Source organism: Apteryx mantelli, chromosome 3 (genome assembly GCF_036417845.1).
Source record: "Apteryx mantelli isolate bAptMan1 chromosome 3, bAptMan1.hap1, whole genome shotgun sequence".
In the NCBI taxonomy this organism is placed as follows: Eukaryota; Metazoa; Chordata; class Aves; order Apterygiformes; family Apterygidae; genus Apteryx; species Apteryx mantelli.
Window position 1 is genome coordinate 39,277,403 of NC_089980.1, and position 18,911 is coordinate 39,296,313.

Here is an 18,911-nt window from a genome sequence, read left to right on the forward strand (position 1 = left end):
AAAAAAGAAAAGAAAAAAAGAAAAAAGGGGGAAAAGAAAAGAAAAAGAAAAGGCCTTCTGGTAAACTTATACAATTAAACTTAGAATTTGCCCCTTTCATTCCTGAAGACTTTGGGCCTAGATTGGCTCACAGTGCCATTCCTGAAGGACAAGGAGCCCTGCGCAGGAGGCTCCCACCAGTGTCTGTACTCTGCCTCAATGTCTGCACATTGTAATGCAACCTCCCTTGTCACCCAACACTGTATATTACCATATAGAAAACAGGCCTTGTAATATGCAGTTATCATGATCTCTGAGGAGCTACTACTTTTTCTACTACTGATAGCATTCCAGTGGTTATGTTATTCAATGTCTGAACTGAGACAGTGAATTAAAAAAAACAAAAAACCAAAAACCAAAAAAACCACACATCTGTCCACAGACTTCAGGTTTTTAGAAGATTGAATATAATTTTAGAATCATCAGCAGCAGCTGGTTGACAGCAATAAAGACAACATTCACTTTAAATAACCCTGAACTATATAGAGTTGAGTAAATTTGAATTTGTTTTGATTAAAGGTCTTCCAAAGTTGAGGCCAACATGCTGAACAAAAAATATTAAACTATCTATAACCCTGTGTCAACATATGATGCTACTGGGAATGGTAAGTGAATTAATTTTCCAAGGAAAATTAATTACTTATGACTTACAGTTGTAAAAGCAAACAACGTAACTCTGGATTAGGGCACATTTAATTTCTGTTTGGAGTAGCGATTAAATTAATTTCATATAATTCATGGTATGTAATGGAAAGCAGAACAAAGATGAAGTCTTAGACAATGACTGACACAGAAAAAAGTGTATATTTATGTTCCTGATCCAAAAATAAAGGTCACAGATATTAATCGCTGTCTAGTGAAACATGATTTTGGTTTCTAAAATGATGTTTTTTTCAAAACTGTTTGGAAAAAAAAAAAGTGTTATTAGCCAGATAAAATCCAAAATGCAACAAATTACAAAACATTAGAGAAGTCTTCCATGTTATGTCTCTATTAGTGAAAAGAAACTACAAATTTCAGTGATATCTCATGAATGACAAATAACCTTAAGTTAAAGGATTATTATGAGGAACCGTGACATTAATTTACATTCACCTTAATTTACGTAAGAGAGGAAAAATTTGATCACAGATCCAGTATTATAAACAAACATGTACATTAACACTGCACTACAACTTAAACATAAATTACAGGATTTTTATCAGTTACTCACGTCATCTAATCAATTTATGTAAAAATAAATCCACAGCTAAATGAACCTATGAACCAGTTATTGCAGCATTCCATAGTTTGCTTGTTCAAGCCAGGTAAGAGAGAAGTATTTTATACATTTCAGTACAAAACACACCAAATTCTTTTGTTGCATAGGATCCATCCCTAGAACTGTACACATTAACAAACAGTTTATGGGTTTAAAATACTATCAGGATTTTAAATGACACTTATGGTCTCCTTCTGAAAGTGAGTATGAATTTATTGTTGATTTCAGATTTTCAGATATCAAATCAACAGCTGCTGTACTATGAACTAAACTAGAATCAAAGTTGAGTATGATAATATCAGCATTTTTCCTTATGAGTCAAATGAATATACAGTTAATTCAAGAAACCAAAACAACAAATGCAACATGATGGCTGCGCAGCAAACAGTAACTAAGGAATTCCACTAACAAATAATATTTGCATCCATGATGTTTAAAATGACCCCCTGCACATATTCAAAGCAAGTTATTCACATCTCAGTCACCACTTTTACCTGACTTTGGACACTTGAGAGATGTTTTCTTAATTTAATCAATTTTATGATTATAATATTTACATTAAAATCTGACTACAAATCCTAACACAGTGCCTTAAGGATTAAATTACTTCACATGAAGATAAATGTTTGGGCTTGAAAAGCAAGTTCTACGAACAAAAATATCACATCACGGCTATAGATAAATGCCGAGGATAATCTGCAGCTCTCTGGCTGCTCTTTATTGTAGTAATTAAAAAATATGTGTTTCAAAAATTTAAAGAACTTCAATTTAAGAAAATTTAAATTAAATCTAGATGAAAGAGGTTGAACATTTTTTCCATGGTTAAAAGTATAGTTTTATCTAAAGCTATCAAACACTTTAATGTAAACAGGAAATCTAACAACATCTCATGCATTTAGAAAACTGTTCAATCAAGGTACTTTTGAGAAGATAAAGTTCATCACCCTATTTTTTGTTCCAGCTTTTAGTCGATTAAATGTTTCCAGTCGGATGTATAGAAGAGTCATGCCAAACCAATTTGAAAGCTCACAGCCTTGCAACTCACATTTTGTTCCTCTTGCCACTTGGCTTCTACATCAGAATGGTGTCTTGCAAGGATTTAAATCCACCCTGTTGGATCATAACTAGTCTAGCCTGTGTTTGAACTAGCTTTGCCCAAGTACACTTATGGAAAGGCAGATCAAACGGAAATATTCATCAGGCTTGCACAGAGGGTACGCTACACCTGAGGAAATTCTGCTCTTGAGGTCCTAGATGCTTCTTTTGTGGCAACCTGGAAATAAAGAACCTTTACACCTATTTCTTGTGAACTACAGCATGTATAATTGTAATCTAATTAGAGTGTAAGGCACATGAGAACGTTTTCACCAAATCTGTTTTCATATGGTGACAAAAAAACTTCCTAACAAACTTCTACCAACAGATTTGGGAATTAAACGATCAGAAACAAACTGATGAGTGAGGGCAAATCTGTCAAACAGCTGTCTTCTATCAGCAGGCTATAGTTCGACTCTTCCATCTCAGTGTATCAACCCTTTTTCCAAAACTTTCCCAATTTTGTTAAAATTGCAGAAGCTCCATAAGAACACGCATAGGCAGACACAAACAGTCTATAAAAATCAGCAGTAAGGCAAGAGGGGCAATATTAGCATTAATGTCTAAAATTTACTTGTAGTTCAGGTTGCTTACAAAGGAACAGCTCTGACAGTTTTCAAATGCTCTCTACCTCGCATTTTTTGTGACAGCAGTGAAAATGGACGCAGTCCATTGGCAGTTTGGTGAGTGACATGTGCAGATGCAGTGATACAGCCGTGCTCACGCACATCTTGTGAACACACATGCACAATTTGCCTTCGTTTCCTTAAAGGGACAGTATCTCACCCCACTGAGCCGGTACGTTTCCTTGGAGATGCCAGTAAAGATACGCAGTATATTAACTAAAAACAGTAATAACAGACAGTTACCTTCTTTCAGTATTCTTTTCTTCTGTTATAACATGCCATAACAGACTAGCAAAGGTTTATCATGCCATCGCTGACAGAACAGCCGACTTCTCTTTGCTAGCCAGCGAATAGGTAGACATCACTGTAGAGACTCTGCCATTACAGGATGTAAACCAGCACTGGCAACCAGCAAACCTGTTGCTGAAGATCGATTTAATTATGCAAATCCGCCAGAAGTGCAACTTGTTTAAAAAGTGTTTTTTGTTTTTTTGCCTTTTTTTTTTTTTTAAAGAGTTTTGCACACCTACTTCATTGGAGTGGGGAATGCAGAAGTATCCAAAAAACATTTTAAGAAGTGACTAGCTCTTCCTGACACAGCTGTCTTAAAGATTTTCTTCTCCATAGCTCATAGATGGTTTGATTCACTGCCTTTACTTTTCAAAATGAAAATCACATAATTCACCCTAAAACATGTTGGGCAGAAACGTGTATGATTTTCCTCACAGAGCTAATACCTTCCCACTACTACACTATAATCAAGAGAAACTTCAGCCAGCAAATTGATGGCCTGCAAAACATAACTAAAGACCGGATAACTAATCCTAGCAATAGGATTCCATAATTTGCTGGGTGTTAGAATTCCTGAATAACGCACAAACGCATTCACCAGTCTGCCCATCCACTCGCTTCACACAGCTTTTCCATACTGGCAAGATTCAGGGTTCTTCCTCCCTGCCTTCAACAATATTTTATAGACAAAGCCACCACACCTCATCCCTCAAAAAGGGAGGAGACTACAGGTTCACAGGAGAGATTTACGTTTCCTTTACTGAGAAGCAGAGCTAAGAGCACTCTTGTGAAATACTATCCCACATGCCCTTGTCTCTCAAGCCTCAGTGAGTTCATTCAGAGATGAGACCAAACACAGAAGAAGCCCAGAATCTGTCCAGTCACTGTCATAAATTTGTATTTACAATAGTGGCAACATAGTCATTGGTCTATTTGTTTAGGAATTTAATATCAGAATAGCCAGTTTCTCTCACGATACCCTACAGTTTCAGCCACACTCCATTTCATCAGAATATTTCGTATCTTAAGTTTTTTCCACTTAAGGTATATCTGTAATTACCCAGTTGCCATATACTGCCAGAAGGGAATGATGCATGTCCTTTAATAAGGGATCTGATTACTACGAGATGTATAAAACTGAACACTGGCATCCTTAGACCCCTCGTGTTTAAGCAAATACTTTATCTCTTTAGGTAGCCATTTCAATTAAAGTACAGAAACCCATAAGCAAGCTCACAGAACTGCAATTATATCATAAGAGATTCAGTTCTATGCCTAACTGTCCGTATATATTCCGTGCAGTAATTTAGAAGGAATGCTGAAGCATTTCGTAGACAGGCTGTCCAACTTGGTGTTGAAACCTCAAATCTACAGTTCTGACCACTGAACAACATTCCTGCTGAACAGAGTTTCCACAGGAGCTACATGAATCACACAATATAAAGCACTGTTCACCTAATAAATAAGCTATCCCATTTTCTTAATCACAAAAATATAAGTTGCAAACCAAAACAGATTTGTTTCAATAAACTTAATAAAGCAAGCTTGAGTTTAAGTTTGTTTTGACAATCATACTTTGAAGATTAAAAAAAAAAAACACTTGCACATCGTATGTCATCGTATTCTCACAACATACATGAGTGATTCTCCTATGCTATCCAAGTAATACACCTAACTACTCATATGCCCTGTGGATCAATTAATCAAAATACAAAAGTGAAATAAAGCTCTTAAATAATCAGTGAAAAATGAATATTTCAGACTGAAGTCAGCTCCATGTTATTAAATAAAAAAATTACTTTGCTCTGTCTTATTAAATAAAAACATACCATGCAAAGGATACATGACTAAAATCAGATTCTGAGAAAGATGCAAAGTCTCTTATATTTTGTCATTAAAAATTGTACATGTATTTTAATGCAAACTGAGAAAAAAACTTCTTAAACTGCACGCCAATTCTTTATGATGGTCAATGCTAAGTTTATAAAGACTCTTGTTTGTACTCACCAACTACTTCTCAACTTTTTGTTAGCAGTTTCCTCTATTAACATTAATTTTCAAGTTTCCACTGGTAGAGAAACAATACTACAGTTAAATTTGCCCAAAAAAGGGTTAGATAGTAAAGAAAGATGTCTAATAATACAGGTTATTAAGCCTCAGAATGACTTAACAGATGAAGTTAATGAATTATCTTCACTAGAGTTTTCTAACAGCAGGTAGGCAAGCATGTGCAGCGAAAGGTACAAGTTTGCTTTCCTTGAGGGAAAGACAACAAATGGAAATAATGCATAGGCTTGTTCAGTCCACAGATGTACCAGGCTGACCAAAGTGTATTTGATCTTACTCTTGGATTTACAGGCACCCTTGAAGTTCTTTTGATCTCTGAATTTCTAAAATTGTTATAGTTTACCTCCCAAATATTTCTAAAGCTAGTAAATATTAAGTGTTAAATATACAATCAGTTGCCTCAAGTAAATAATTTTCATGATGGGAGTGCAGAAGAACAAAAAAATTTTAAGTGATACTACAGTCATAAATGAGATTAACAATTTTCTAACACACATCCTGTTACTACAGAGACCCACTGGAGATTTAGAAAGCCTTGACAGCCACATCTTTTGAGGAAGATCAAAGAATGAAACAAAATAAAATGGCTCTATGGCAGCTTCAGCCTTATGCAGGAAAGGACAGTAATATTCTTCCAGCACTGCCTACTCAGTTCCCCCTCATCAGCATGAACACGCTCTAGCAATGGGGCAGGGACAGAAAGACATACACAGCGATAGCCTGTGATGACAGCTGCCTTCTCAATTGCTAGGGTCCGACTACAACAAGCTAGTCATGTGAGAGAAAGCGTTCTACATGATCTTCTCTAAAGGAGAAAAATTCCCTCGTTTCCAGTAAGAATTGAGATATTTGTTGAGTGAGAAAGCTCACTATTAACTAGCTGGCTATAGGTTTTAAAGTGGTTCTTATCCACAATCCAGTAATTAAGACAGAATTGTGTCTACCAAGGAGGAGGCATCTCCAGTTAAAACAGTGTTCCCTTAAGTTGTATTGTCATTTAAGAAAACATGCCCAACTTTTTGGGAAAACAACAATAAAACCTAAAATGCGTATCAAAATTCATCTGAAATGATAAAAGGTGCTAAGGTTAATAGTCCAATGCAAAACTGATACACTTAGCCAGAAGAAGACGGAGGGGAAAAGGATGAGAGGGAAATAAAAGGCATTTCCAAATTTTAAACTCTGAGGCATTCTAATTATGCTTTATGAAACTCTCCTTTGATCAGGATCCTCCAGCAATATACAGAAACTAGAACAGGAATTAGCTCAACTGGTTTCCCTGTAAGAACCTTCATTTAAGAGTATTTTTCACAAATTTCATTTGTTCAAAATGTTTCAGCTATATCTGGACTCAAGCATCCTATTCCAGAGGTTAGAAAATTGGACATTATACAAAAACAGATCATGATTAAAACTATAATCATCAGGATATTGCTTCTTTAAGATCAGACATGGCACACTTCTTTTTATTCTTAGACACAACTTGTTAAAAATTCTGACTCTTCAACACATGCCACGTATTATATTCCTAGATTACAGGTGAGCTTAAGCTCCACCACCACGAAGCGTATTTTGCCTATTTAGATTTACCCATTTTTCTAGTGTGCAAAGATTTCACTCAAAATCAACAGTGAAGGACCAAGCAAACTTCACATATTCCTTATCACTTCCTTCCCTCTTCTCTGCCTTAAAATATGGATTCAGGTTTGACTTTTTAAAATTTTATTAGTTTACTTCCCCCTTTACCTAGTTTTTTTGTCTTTGATAGGGACTGGTGGACAAAAAGTGTATTCTCGCACCGGTTTATTCTCACATCAGAAGTAGGAGGTTTGTTTGTTTGAGAGGAAGGAATTTTTCTTTCTGTTAGGACTGTTTTTTCTTTTTATTATTTTATTTGCTCTGGAAATCTATGCCATAGCCACAATCTTTGTGAAGCAGCTTTGTTCTCACCTCTTATCTGCATCATCCAAAAGCATTACAATCGCAGTGGTGATTTATCAGCCAAAATTCAGTTTTCAGTGTAATAAAGTCTTGAGCCATTAACTATTTTCCTGATGGGAATTTAGCTTTGAATTGGCATTGGGAGGTGACAAGGCAAATGTATCCTGTTATCAGGCAGAATCTGGGCATCATCTTCGTGTTCAACTACAGAAGAAACCATACTAATATGGACTGAAGGTGATAAATTAATTTTGGCTAGGTTCCTGTCTGGGAGGAAAGAACAATTTTCCTAATGAGATAAAGGTGTAAGAAGACAAGGACCTTTAGACAACTGGAACTGGGGTCTGAGAGAGGCCCTAATAAATCAGGTTGTAGCTTCTCTTTGTTCAAGAAAGTACCTGCTCTGACATTTGAGGCCTGTTTATTTTTCTCTGACAAAGCAGTTTTTCTTGGCAGTGTACAAACTCAAAATCATAACTTGAAATGAAATGAAAATAAAGCATGTGGTCAGGTACAAACTTCTAAGTTTTTGTCATCTTAAATAAATAAATACAAATCACAATTGACAGGACTCAATTTCCAGAGGTCTCTTGCTACCTGGAAACTTTTATTGAAGTGTCTATAAAACAACTGAGCAGATTTGCTTGGAAACCTTGCACTAGCAACACGTGCCTTGAAGAAAACACCAGTATTCCCATTAAGAGGCATGTGATGGGATACTAATAGCTCCAAGATGCCATGTAGGGGGGGGATGCAAAATACCATGGAACCAGTGACTGCAGAAGACTCAGCCCCTTCTCACAGTAGCCTTGAGACACACACAGGCACACAAGCGCTCCACGGACTTTGAGAAAACTCTTATTTTGAGCTGAAAACCTGCAGCAGATACAATACAGCCACTTTGTCTTCCTGAAGCACTGTTGTCATTATTGACAGAAGTAGCTCCTGCTCACGTATATGAGAATCACTCAGCTGAACAGGCAATGTGCCTGAATCACAGTTCGTGGACAACCCATTACAGAAACTATGGCCTTTTTCAGGTGGGTTCTGCTTAACCAGTGTCTTGCTTTGAGCTCAGGGAGAAAATGCCAAGAAAAGACACAGAAATTACTGTCTCTTGGCTATTGCCTTTCAAACCCTAGAGAAGCCTGAGACTTCTCTGACTATCTTAAACTGATGGAGAGGCCATGTCCCAAGTCAATCCAAACTCAGGCAATGGGGCAAGCAGTGGCCCCATCTCCTTCCCTCCTTCAAGCTATCCATTCCTGCCCCTCCCTTACCCAAGCCAGGTTATCATGTAGTTACTGACAGCACAGGAAAAGGATCAGGGACACTTGGACAGGAGTAGCAGAAAAGGCAGGACCACTCCTTTCAGGAAGTCTGCACTTAGAACAACATACAGCAAATGTGAGACCATCCCTGTAGAAATCACAACTGTGCTTGTGCTATAAAACTTCCACTTAGCAGCAGCGATATGCAACCCCACCTCAGCCAGAAGGGGGTCAGAAGCTGGATGAGTCAGAGGAGTCAGAAGCTGGGTGCAGGACTAATTACTGTCTGTCCTCCAGGACAGGTATACTCAAATCTGGATTTGTCAAATTCCTAAATATCAATTTCAGGGTGTTTAGAGAGAGGTCATATGTAAAGGCTTATAGCTACAGCAGGCTAAAAAGTAACATTTTCTGTGAAAAGTCTGTTATATTTGATCTAGACTGCACATTTTGTATTTCATCCCAGAAGTTAATAAAAAGTTACAGCCAGTAATTAGGTTATAAATTAAAGAAAGTATAATATAATCTTTAAAATTGCTTCAGATAATATCAAATTCTATACCTTATATACTGTTTATCTGAGGTATTAGATCAGCAATTACTCTAGGACTCACTATATGATACAACAGCTTTTTCCATGCCTAGCTTCTGAGATACAAACAAGTAACTCTTCTCCCTAAAGGGAGGCAAGTAATAATAGCTTAATTCCTCTCCTCCTCCCTTTCGCTCCTCTGCCAAGAGAGCAGTCTAGTGTCCAAAGGGCAGTAGAACTTTTGACTTTGCTTTCAAGAGTGCAAATTTGCTTTCAAGAATGTCACATAAAGCTCTAATACCTCAGAAACCTTTACATCATTGAACAAGCATCTTATAGCTACTGGGGTGATATTTAAAACTTCTGACAGGAGGTGTATCTATCTAAAAGGATTATCCAAACCATGATGAGACTTAAAAGTGCAGATTGCTGGGGGTGAACGACTTCCGAGGTCTACCTTTAACAGGCTTTTAGGAATTCTTTCTCTCAAACTTTTAATATAACCAGTTTGGACATGAACAAATAATGTAGTTGGACATTCACTTGTAAAACACCTTTAGTGGATCAAGAAGTTTCAGTGAAAGGGCCAGGAAGATGGTGCTTACCTGCTCTGTTTCAGTGCAAAGTAAATCAAGCTGGCTTAAACCACTGAGACAGTAATGAACAGCTGCTTTCTGTTTATTATAAATTCATCTCCTAATGTCTTCCTCCCCAAACCATACACCAACCACCAACTCTTCACTTGAGATGTTCAGTAGTACAACATGCATGTAGGCCACAGTAGATAGTGTGCATCTAAATCAGTACCTTTTAAGCCACAGAAATGCAAGTTCCTGAGACATACAAATCCACAGCATTTTGAACTTGATCTTTCTTTTTTTTCTTTAAAAAAATCCACCAACTTCTACTCAAAGGGCTGCTATTAGGATATAACATTTCTTTTTTTCTTTTTTCTTTTTTCTTTTTTTTTACTTTTTTTCTTGAAAGACCAACAAAAATTTGTACCACTTTGTTCTTCTTGTTGCTGCTTTTATAAATAAAAGCATTTGGTTTCCATGAGTAACGAAACCAACTATGCTTCAGACTGAATCTTCTTTTTGTCAGATCCCTGGTTTGTAGCAGCTGTCAGTAGAGCACACTTTTGCCACATTCTGGATGCATTCATTACAGAAATCTAAACTATTTTAACCTTTAAATCTAATTCTCCTCAAAAGCTATGGTATATTTCACACTGCAAGATTAATTATATTAGTTACTTTCTTGATCGGCTCTACAGTTAGCAAGCAACACAAGCACATTTTCTAGTCTGTGGTAATACAAGTACAGCTTGCAAAAACAGCACTGAGTGCTACCTTTACCAACAAAAATGTTGACCTAGGTTCTTTAAAAGTAATCCAGGATATTTCCATTTCTTTGAAAATAAAAGCTTGCAGCGAGTCCTCTCAACAACACACACAGACACAAATTTTTGTCTTTGTCACACCGCCTTTAGCAGTGGCAGTAAAACCACTGTAGTTTCTCAACTGCATTCTATTCCATTGAGTCTCAGGAGCTCACCTGAAAGCTCCAGACTATCTCAGAACAGTCTTACATTCTGTGCTTTCTGTTCCGACTTCTGTTCCATCCATTCAAATTTAACTTACAGGCTATAGTCTTGAAAATACAGAGGAAAGCACAGGCTGCATTTTCTATTTTGCACTTCTCTGTTCTGTGGGACTTAAGCACATGCATAAGTGCTTTCCTGAACTGATGCCAACATGCTATAAAATAACAATTTTTGTACCACTTCTCAACGCCACTCACTTTGTAAAGACACTTTGAAAATAAATTTCACCCCTCAAAAATAACCTACAAAAATGCACAAAACTGAGAATAGTCAAACATTTTCCAATTCAGCTTTAGTAAATGAAAAATGTCAAAACTAATGTTTTTACTACAAATATAAGAAGGAATGCACCTAATAATACAAATTAATGGCTTCTAAGTGAAGGATCAGTATCTCACTGCATTTTACACAAAGAGCTAAAACCCCATTGCTGTAATGATGCAAAAAAAGAGAAGGCTTTACAGATCAGGTTACCTACCTGACCTGATGTTTTAGACTATAAATCTGGCTACAGACATTTCAGATTCTCAGTAACAATTGTTAAAATCAGAGATAAAAAAAAAGCCACTCTATGACTTAAAATGTTTACTACCATTCTACCAACTCTATACAAACCTTTTAAAGATGACAAAACTAGTGGACACAATTATAAAGAAGTGTTTTGGTGTTGCTCTATATCATGATGGATTACTTGCATTAAATGATATGCATTACCTTACCTGATACATTCCAACTCCTATGTGTTTGGGCTCAATTTTCACTAGCTCAGCTAATGGGTCTTGTACGCGTCTAGCTATGGAAACTGAAAAACAGAATTAGAAAACAACTATATTTTTTATCTGAAAAGCAGAATTATATAATTACTTTTTCTATTTTTTTTCAGTATTCTACATATTTAATCTATTTTTTGACTGGGGGAAGAAAAAAAGATAGCAGCACAAAGTTATCAATAATATAATAGAAACTTTTTCCCATTGTTAGACCCAACAGATGAAGCGTACATTAACTTAAAAAAAAAAAAAAGAAGTAATTCAAGCAAAGACCCAAGGCAGTTTCATACTTAACCATGACATTCACTTCCGCAGTTCACAGGGAGAAGATACAGAATTATGGACAATAAATTTTGCACTTGTATCCATACTAAAATGCATAGATAACATCTGAAATTAAATTCCGAAATAGCCTTTAACCTTAAATCACAGGCATGTAACAACAACTTTTTTTTTTTTTTTTTTTTTAAAGCAGGTAACTGTTCACTGAATTATTTCTCCAATATAGTATTTTTCTAAGGTAAACTGCACATCTGGAGTTGAATCTTTATATACACTTCAACTATATAATTCAGTGTTCACTTTCAAAGTATACTAGACAGTAACAATGAGATAAATGTATGCAGCCCTTCTCTTGCCAGAAGGGGTCACTTTGAAAATGGGTCTTGGGTACTCAGTAATTTTACCATCTTTTAATCTAAACTTCAGCCTAAAACACATCAATTTGCAACCTACTTGGTTATAACCAAGTTTGGAAAAAACAAAGCCATTTCCAATGTTTCTGATGCCATTAACAGCACGTGGGAGGAACATTTAGCCTTATTAATCCCAACGCCCGAGCCAAGACTGAATTTTTGAAACCCACCTTTACTGTTAAATTCTTTACTTACTGAAATGTCAGAATAAATACTTATTTGCAAAGCCTCAACCTTGGTCTAATTCTGCACATACTGGGTTGCATTCTTCAACCTGCCCCAGCACTTCCAAGCGTGCTTCCTCCCACATACACTGAAACAAAAAGTTCTATCTTTATATTTCTGAACTCATTTTCTCCTGAGCTTGAATGCACAGAAAGGACAAGTTGTTTGATTTAGCACCTCTCAGTCCATTCATTCTACATAGTGAAGAAAACTCTGATGAAGAACACCAATACAGGGAGGCACTCTTAATACTCAAAACCAAACCAAAGGTCTTTCCAAAAAGACAAGTTATATGCAAAGCAAACATAATACAGAGGTAAAAAGAAGAGATTTTCAGAATAATATTCCTTCTCTGAACTAGTTTTAGCACTTCCTGATAATATTGCACAGAATCAGACATTGAGGCTGTAATACAGTAAATTACTTTCCTACAGGAAAACAAAGTCACTCTAAAAAACAAACCTGAACAGATTATCAAGCAGGTGGGATTCAGTAGGTTGACATTCAAGGAAATTAGAAAGTCAACAAATTCTCCAGAGATGCCACAAAAAATAAATTTACATTTGCCAAGGGAGAGTGGGGTTGTCTGGTTTATCCCAAGATAATTCCTGGTCATTGGAGTTCATTGACAGAACTCCAGCTATCTTTTCCTTACCTATATTCCCCATGACAACAGAAGGGCAGTTTAGCAACTCCAGTGGCAGTCTTAAAACAGTAAAGGTTCCCTGTTTACAGAAGATTCTTCAGGATCTGAGACAGCCCTTACATCCACCAATAAAGCTGTTTAGCATTCTAGATAATCAGCCTTGTGTTAAGAGTTATGACACTAATGCGCCCTTTTCAGTATTTTCCACAACGTTGGAATGCATTTCTGTTTTAAGTTCTGTCATGAGTTACAAAACACATTTTTCCCTGTGGTGACTCTGCTAAGATTAGCAAAATATAGGAAAATTTTTTTTTAAATTGAGTGGTTTTTTCCTGATAAATTAGGTAAATAGTTACAATGTAACACTATCACTATTAATGTTCCATGAGTTTTCTGAGGCCCAATCAGGGACCCATAGGTACTTTATTGGCATTATACAACACTAAAGAAATAGCTGGTACCTGTGCCAAAAAGATTACAAGTCAAACAGATGAAGACAGACAAAAGGCAAGGGAAAGAGACACAAGCTAATGGTCATATTAACCAAGGTTCCTTTTACAGAAGCAAGAATAGGAAAAGCTGGACCAACAGCATATAAACAGCAGAGAGAATGTATGGACAAATAGATTCTAATAAGCCAAGAGGAGCAGGAAAAGCACAAAGGTCAAAGCACTGGGGTGGGAAGGGATCTCCAAGATGTCAGTTGACAGAGGTTTTGAAGGCCAGCTCCTGTTTTTATGGCTGCTTTTCCTGCTGTGTGAACTTGTGTGAGAATAAGAAGAGTGCGGTTGGACAGGAGAAAGCTGTGACCCTTCTCCAGAAGCAGCTTTACAGTTGGCTTTAGCCACATTTCAAGAGGCATTTCCTAAAATTTATCTTTATTATCATTATTTTATTTTTATTTTTTAAATCAAGAGAGGGCAGAAGAAGAATAGGCAGGAATAAACAGGTATATACATAATGTGATTTGGTCAACAATACATACATAATACTTAAATAGAAAAACTGTAAGCATCTCCAATAGTCAATAGCTCATATAAATACAAAAATCTTTACATGCCTAATTTAAATGGCCACTACTGCAGATTGTTAAATACTGATTTCACAGCATTTTGGAAAAGAACTTTACTAAATATTGATACTTGAGGCCAAAATAGTAGATCTAAAGCCTGCCTATTTACTAGTTATGTAGGGGCCTCAGACCACAACAGCAAAATTTATCTATTGAATACAGCACCAAAGATTTCACTTTAAAGGTCTGCACTGCTAAATGTACAGTTAGCATGAAGTTCACTGCTCGGTCATGCAAGACTTCATATCCTTTATTATCAGTTTGAACGTATGCTGACAATGGCAGTTTGCTAGCTAGCCTCAGAAAGCACTATAGTGGTGACATCCGATCTGCCTGCTTCTCTAACAGAGGTCTGAATTCAAAGGCTCTCACATACGCCTTCTTGTCAGAATCACAAAAGGTTAATCAGAGCAAGTGCTATAGCTTACAACAGAAATGCTTTCCTGTAGCAATCATACATATTAATTACAATTTGAAACACTAGTGGTACAGATGACCAGTCACCTTTAAACGTAGGAAAGTCTGTGCTCAACAGAAACTAAAATAGAACAAAGCATCAATGAAAATAATGCTGATCCAAAACCGGAAAGAACTCTATATAGTTTTTATTCTGAAAATACACAAGTCTCTATGTAGGTACAATTCAGTGGTTTCAATTCAATTCCGTAGGCTCTATAATATAAAATATATTTCAGAAGTTACATTTTAGACAGCTTGAGAGCAAATATTTTTCAGTGTCCATATCCCCTTTCATTACACCTTTTAAAAATAAACAACTACACTGATAGGCTAGTACAGGAAATTTCCAATCATAACTTTTTCTCGGGAACCTTCTATTAAAAAGTAAAATTCAGAACCTTATTTTTATAATGGCTAGGTTGACAGCGTCATCATATCCCTGTGAAGCTTCCAGCAGAGATGTAGTCCCTGATCCAGCAAAGCACTTCAGCACAGATGTATACTGGAATTCCCACTGGAACTAGCAAAACTATTCGCACGCATAAAGTTACACAGACATTTAAGTGCTTTCCTGACTAGGTCTAATGGTTGTTATGTTGAAGGGTGAAGATCAACTAACAGACAGTTATACGGTTTGAAGGATGCAGTTCCTGCAGTCATAAGAGCAGGAGAGCTGACTGTCAAAGTCTTCTCTAAAGCCTCAATTCTATTCCAGAATTTCTCAAACTCAAAATACAATAAGAGAGCACAAGAGGGAAAATGCAAGACCAGCCCACCTGCTCTCTAGGCACAAATTTACTCCTACACTGACTCAAGGTTAGTGTCTACAGTCTCTCATACAGGTATAACCACCTTTTCTCTGTTACAGTAATAGCATGCTTCAACAGATATCTTTTTAGGGGGCAATGAGGCTCCACTCCAGCAATTTAATCTGCATGGCTGGATTCCTGCAATGTAAGCAGAGTCTTATTAAAATCATGAGGGCTGTGCAGAAAAGCAAGATCTGCTCCCATGGGCCAGAATACAAAATCGGGGTCAGAGAGAGTAAAAGCTGATGTTCTCATATTTTCCCTAAAATAATTAAATAAATAAGTTTCATATTTTTTTATATTAAATAACTATATTTTTATATTAAATAACTATTTTATACTGATACAGGTATTTCCTAAAATTAATTGTCTGTATGTTTAAAGTGCAATTCAGAAAAGGCTATAAACAATGCATTTTTTGAACAGAGACAATGAAATAGGCAGCGCAATTTCACTTCTACAGTTAAGTTATGCACCATTTTTGTTTAAGAAAATACAAAAATAAATTCTGTGATGACATGCAGGGCAAAAAAAAGAAAATCAAGTTCCTTAGAAGTAATCAGTAGGGCCAAGCATGAAATGCTTGACATAATAAGTGTATTGTGAGAACGGTCAAGTAAAATGTGGGGAAAAAAAATAATCAATAGTAAACACAGTATATTAACAGCAAAATGATATGTCCTTCTCTTAGAAAACAATCACAAGAACCTCACACCAGAGAGATGCAAAGCTTCTTCAAGTTGTCAATCAAGAACAAAACATTATTGCAACACTTGGAATGACAGCAACATATTGTGCTGCCATGCAGTAAATCCATGTAAAATTTTAAAGCTTGGGGGGAAAGAATGGCCTAGGTGGTCCTCTGACTTTAATGTACATGATCTTCACCTCCAAGTGGAATGAGAAAGAAAGAAGGTTACAGAAAGCATATTTTCTGAAATACTTTCTTATCATTACAACATTTTCTGACATTTTGTAAGAAAGCAATTTAATAACTGCTTAGCGGTCTCAATTCACTCCATAATCTGGTTGTAGGACAAAACAAACCCACCAGATACTTGAATATTTTTGCCTGTCAGAGCGGAAGTGCAATGACAGTGGGGTAGGTGAAAAGCTTGCATAAGATCTGCTTGCACAGCTCATGCCATTCTCAGCCTCTGATCTTCATGGAAAATAAATAATTATGTTAAAATGTTCTGTTTCCAAATGGCTAATGAGCAGATGTGCCCTCACGAACTTGCAAACATACTTAGTTATCCAGCTATTCCTGTCTTAAAAGATCAAATCTGTCTTAATTCCATACCAACAAATTTGAAATTAAGGCTATTTTCTCCATACATACTCATCACATTTCTAAAATTTGTTTTTACTATTACTTTCTACACCAAGCAATTCCACACTTTTCACAGGGATAAAAAAGGGTACAGTTTCCACTCTGGAACACTGATAAAAGCCTTCAGGCAAAGTCTTTTTAAGGACTGGGAGGGGGGAGAGGGGGAAGTGTCCGCTCCCAGCAATGGGGAAAAAAAAGACCCATAACAGTCTTCCAATTATTTCTCTAGAGTGTATATATGCTGTGTAAATATTATGTGACAGCTGTGTCAGCTGTCAGCCATAAAAACAGAAATAGTGCTAACTTTTTAATTAGGCTACCTGCCTCCCCTCACTAACAGAATAGATATAAACCATTCATTAGGGCCAAAATCAGATGTGCACCTTAAAGGTGCAAGAACAGCTAGTGAACTGCACAAGAAAATCCATAAGAAATAGTTAAGTATTGTGCCTGTTTCTGGGGCAGCCTGCCAATTGCTTTGGTTCAGACAATCACATATTAAAATGTTCTCCTTTTGCATTGCTATATGTAAGAACCACACCATAAAGCAAGAGCTTAATGGCTGTAGATGGGAAAACAGTAAAAATGAGCATAGAAAGTTCTGCCAAATGCACTATGAAAGGCTGCCAGAAATTATGATGGGTGGAAGAAGAAAAAAAAATAATTTAATTTCTTTCAGTTACAGCAGCATTCAAGTGTTGCTTGTCACTACAAGCAGTAAAATATTTTCAGCCGAAAATCTGAGTTTTATGCTGATGGCATTCCTTTAAACACATGGGTCTTTATATAAGGATAAAAATGTGTCCCAGTCAATAACTGTGACAGTTTAGCTACCTCATGTGAGTGGGAGCATTTGTTTGTGTTTTGAAACAACGTGAGGTTTCCAGATGTGAAGGCAATGGGCATAGTTTTACAAATAAATATATGGCAATCACAAGCTATTAGGCTATGATTAGTTCAGCCTCAATTTTGTCATAAATGAGAACATTCTGTATTTTTATTATAAAACCTCAGTATTTTGTTCTTGCTGAGACATGTTACTGTAAGAACATCCAAGTAACTCATCCCTCTCTCCCATTTTAAATCAACCTTTGCTTTTTGGATGTCTAGATTGAAACTTCAAATGTCAATTCAGTAAAAATTAATATATTAAGGTAATCAAAGACTAACTCACAAATGCATGTATAATTGCTGTCAATATATCATACCAGGGTAGATATGGAGACATTACAACTCATTTAAATCCTTTTATAAAGCCTATTATTGTGTTCAAGATCAATTACTCTCCATAAGTATCTGCAATAATGTTTGCTCAGTGATCGATTGTTCAGGTTTCCGGAGTCCTGGAAGCTTTCTATCCTGTTGACCTGAATTTCACCCCCCTTGAGAAGGATACAGTGAAACGTACAGTAGTCTTTTCACTAAGCATTCTTTCTCAGTAGGTCAGGATTTGTGACACAGTTTTGAATCCTCATATATCTTCTTGGTGGGTTTAAAGTATGCAATTTATTTTAAGCAACTGCTCAACAGCTGCATTTCATCCAAAATTCTTCTGTGGCAAGTGAGCAGGTTTTTGTTTTAAAAAGATTACATTTTAGTTTACTTTTAACTCCATAAAACTGATAATCTGTTATTTGCTTAAGATTAATGAAATAATGAATGACAATGTTCTATTTACTTACAACAAAAATCTTTAAAAGAGATGGCTTGAATACAAAAAGGAAATAAGAAATACATATAAAAAGAAAACGTCAACAAGTGAATACTGCAATGCTTTAAGTCAGTATTTTTCTTAGAAACACATCCTCACAAACACTTTCCGCTACTCACTGGTATTTTCTATATCACAGGACTTTTTTTATTCAGAGTGAGGAGGGAGATATATAATTACTTAACTGAAGCCTGACATGATTTCCCTTCTCCCCCCACCCTGAAATGAGTCTTACAGGATGGTATACATTGAGAAAACTTTCCCCATCTGCTCGGCTTAAAAGGTAGAATTTGCCCATACACATTTCACATACAGATCACTGGTATTACTTTTAGCTGCATCACCATGGCACTAACTACATTACTACTAAAAGTAAAGGTTTCTTGAAGCTCTATACCTGTAAGAGTTATTCATTCATGTCAACAACAAAAATTAACCTTTCAGAAGCGACCAGAGTGCCCT

The 18,911-nt window shown here is 36.3% G+C and overlaps 1 protein-coding gene across 5 annotated transcripts in view; it reads right to left on the bottom strand.

Annotated features, from left to right (window-relative positions):
- Positions 1-18,911, bottom strand: part of SRBD1 (S1 RNA binding domain 1) — a 144,468-nt gene that overhangs the window by 48,549 nt on the left and 77,008 nt on the right. For all 5 annotated transcript variants that reach the window (XM_067293159.1, XM_067293160.1, XM_067293157.1 and 2 more), the window contains one exon: positions 11,449-11,531. In XM_067293159.1, coding sequence (XP_067149260.1) covers positions 11,449-11,531 — 83 coding nt within the window. The remainder of the gene's footprint in view (positions 1-11,448; positions 11,532-18,911) is intronic.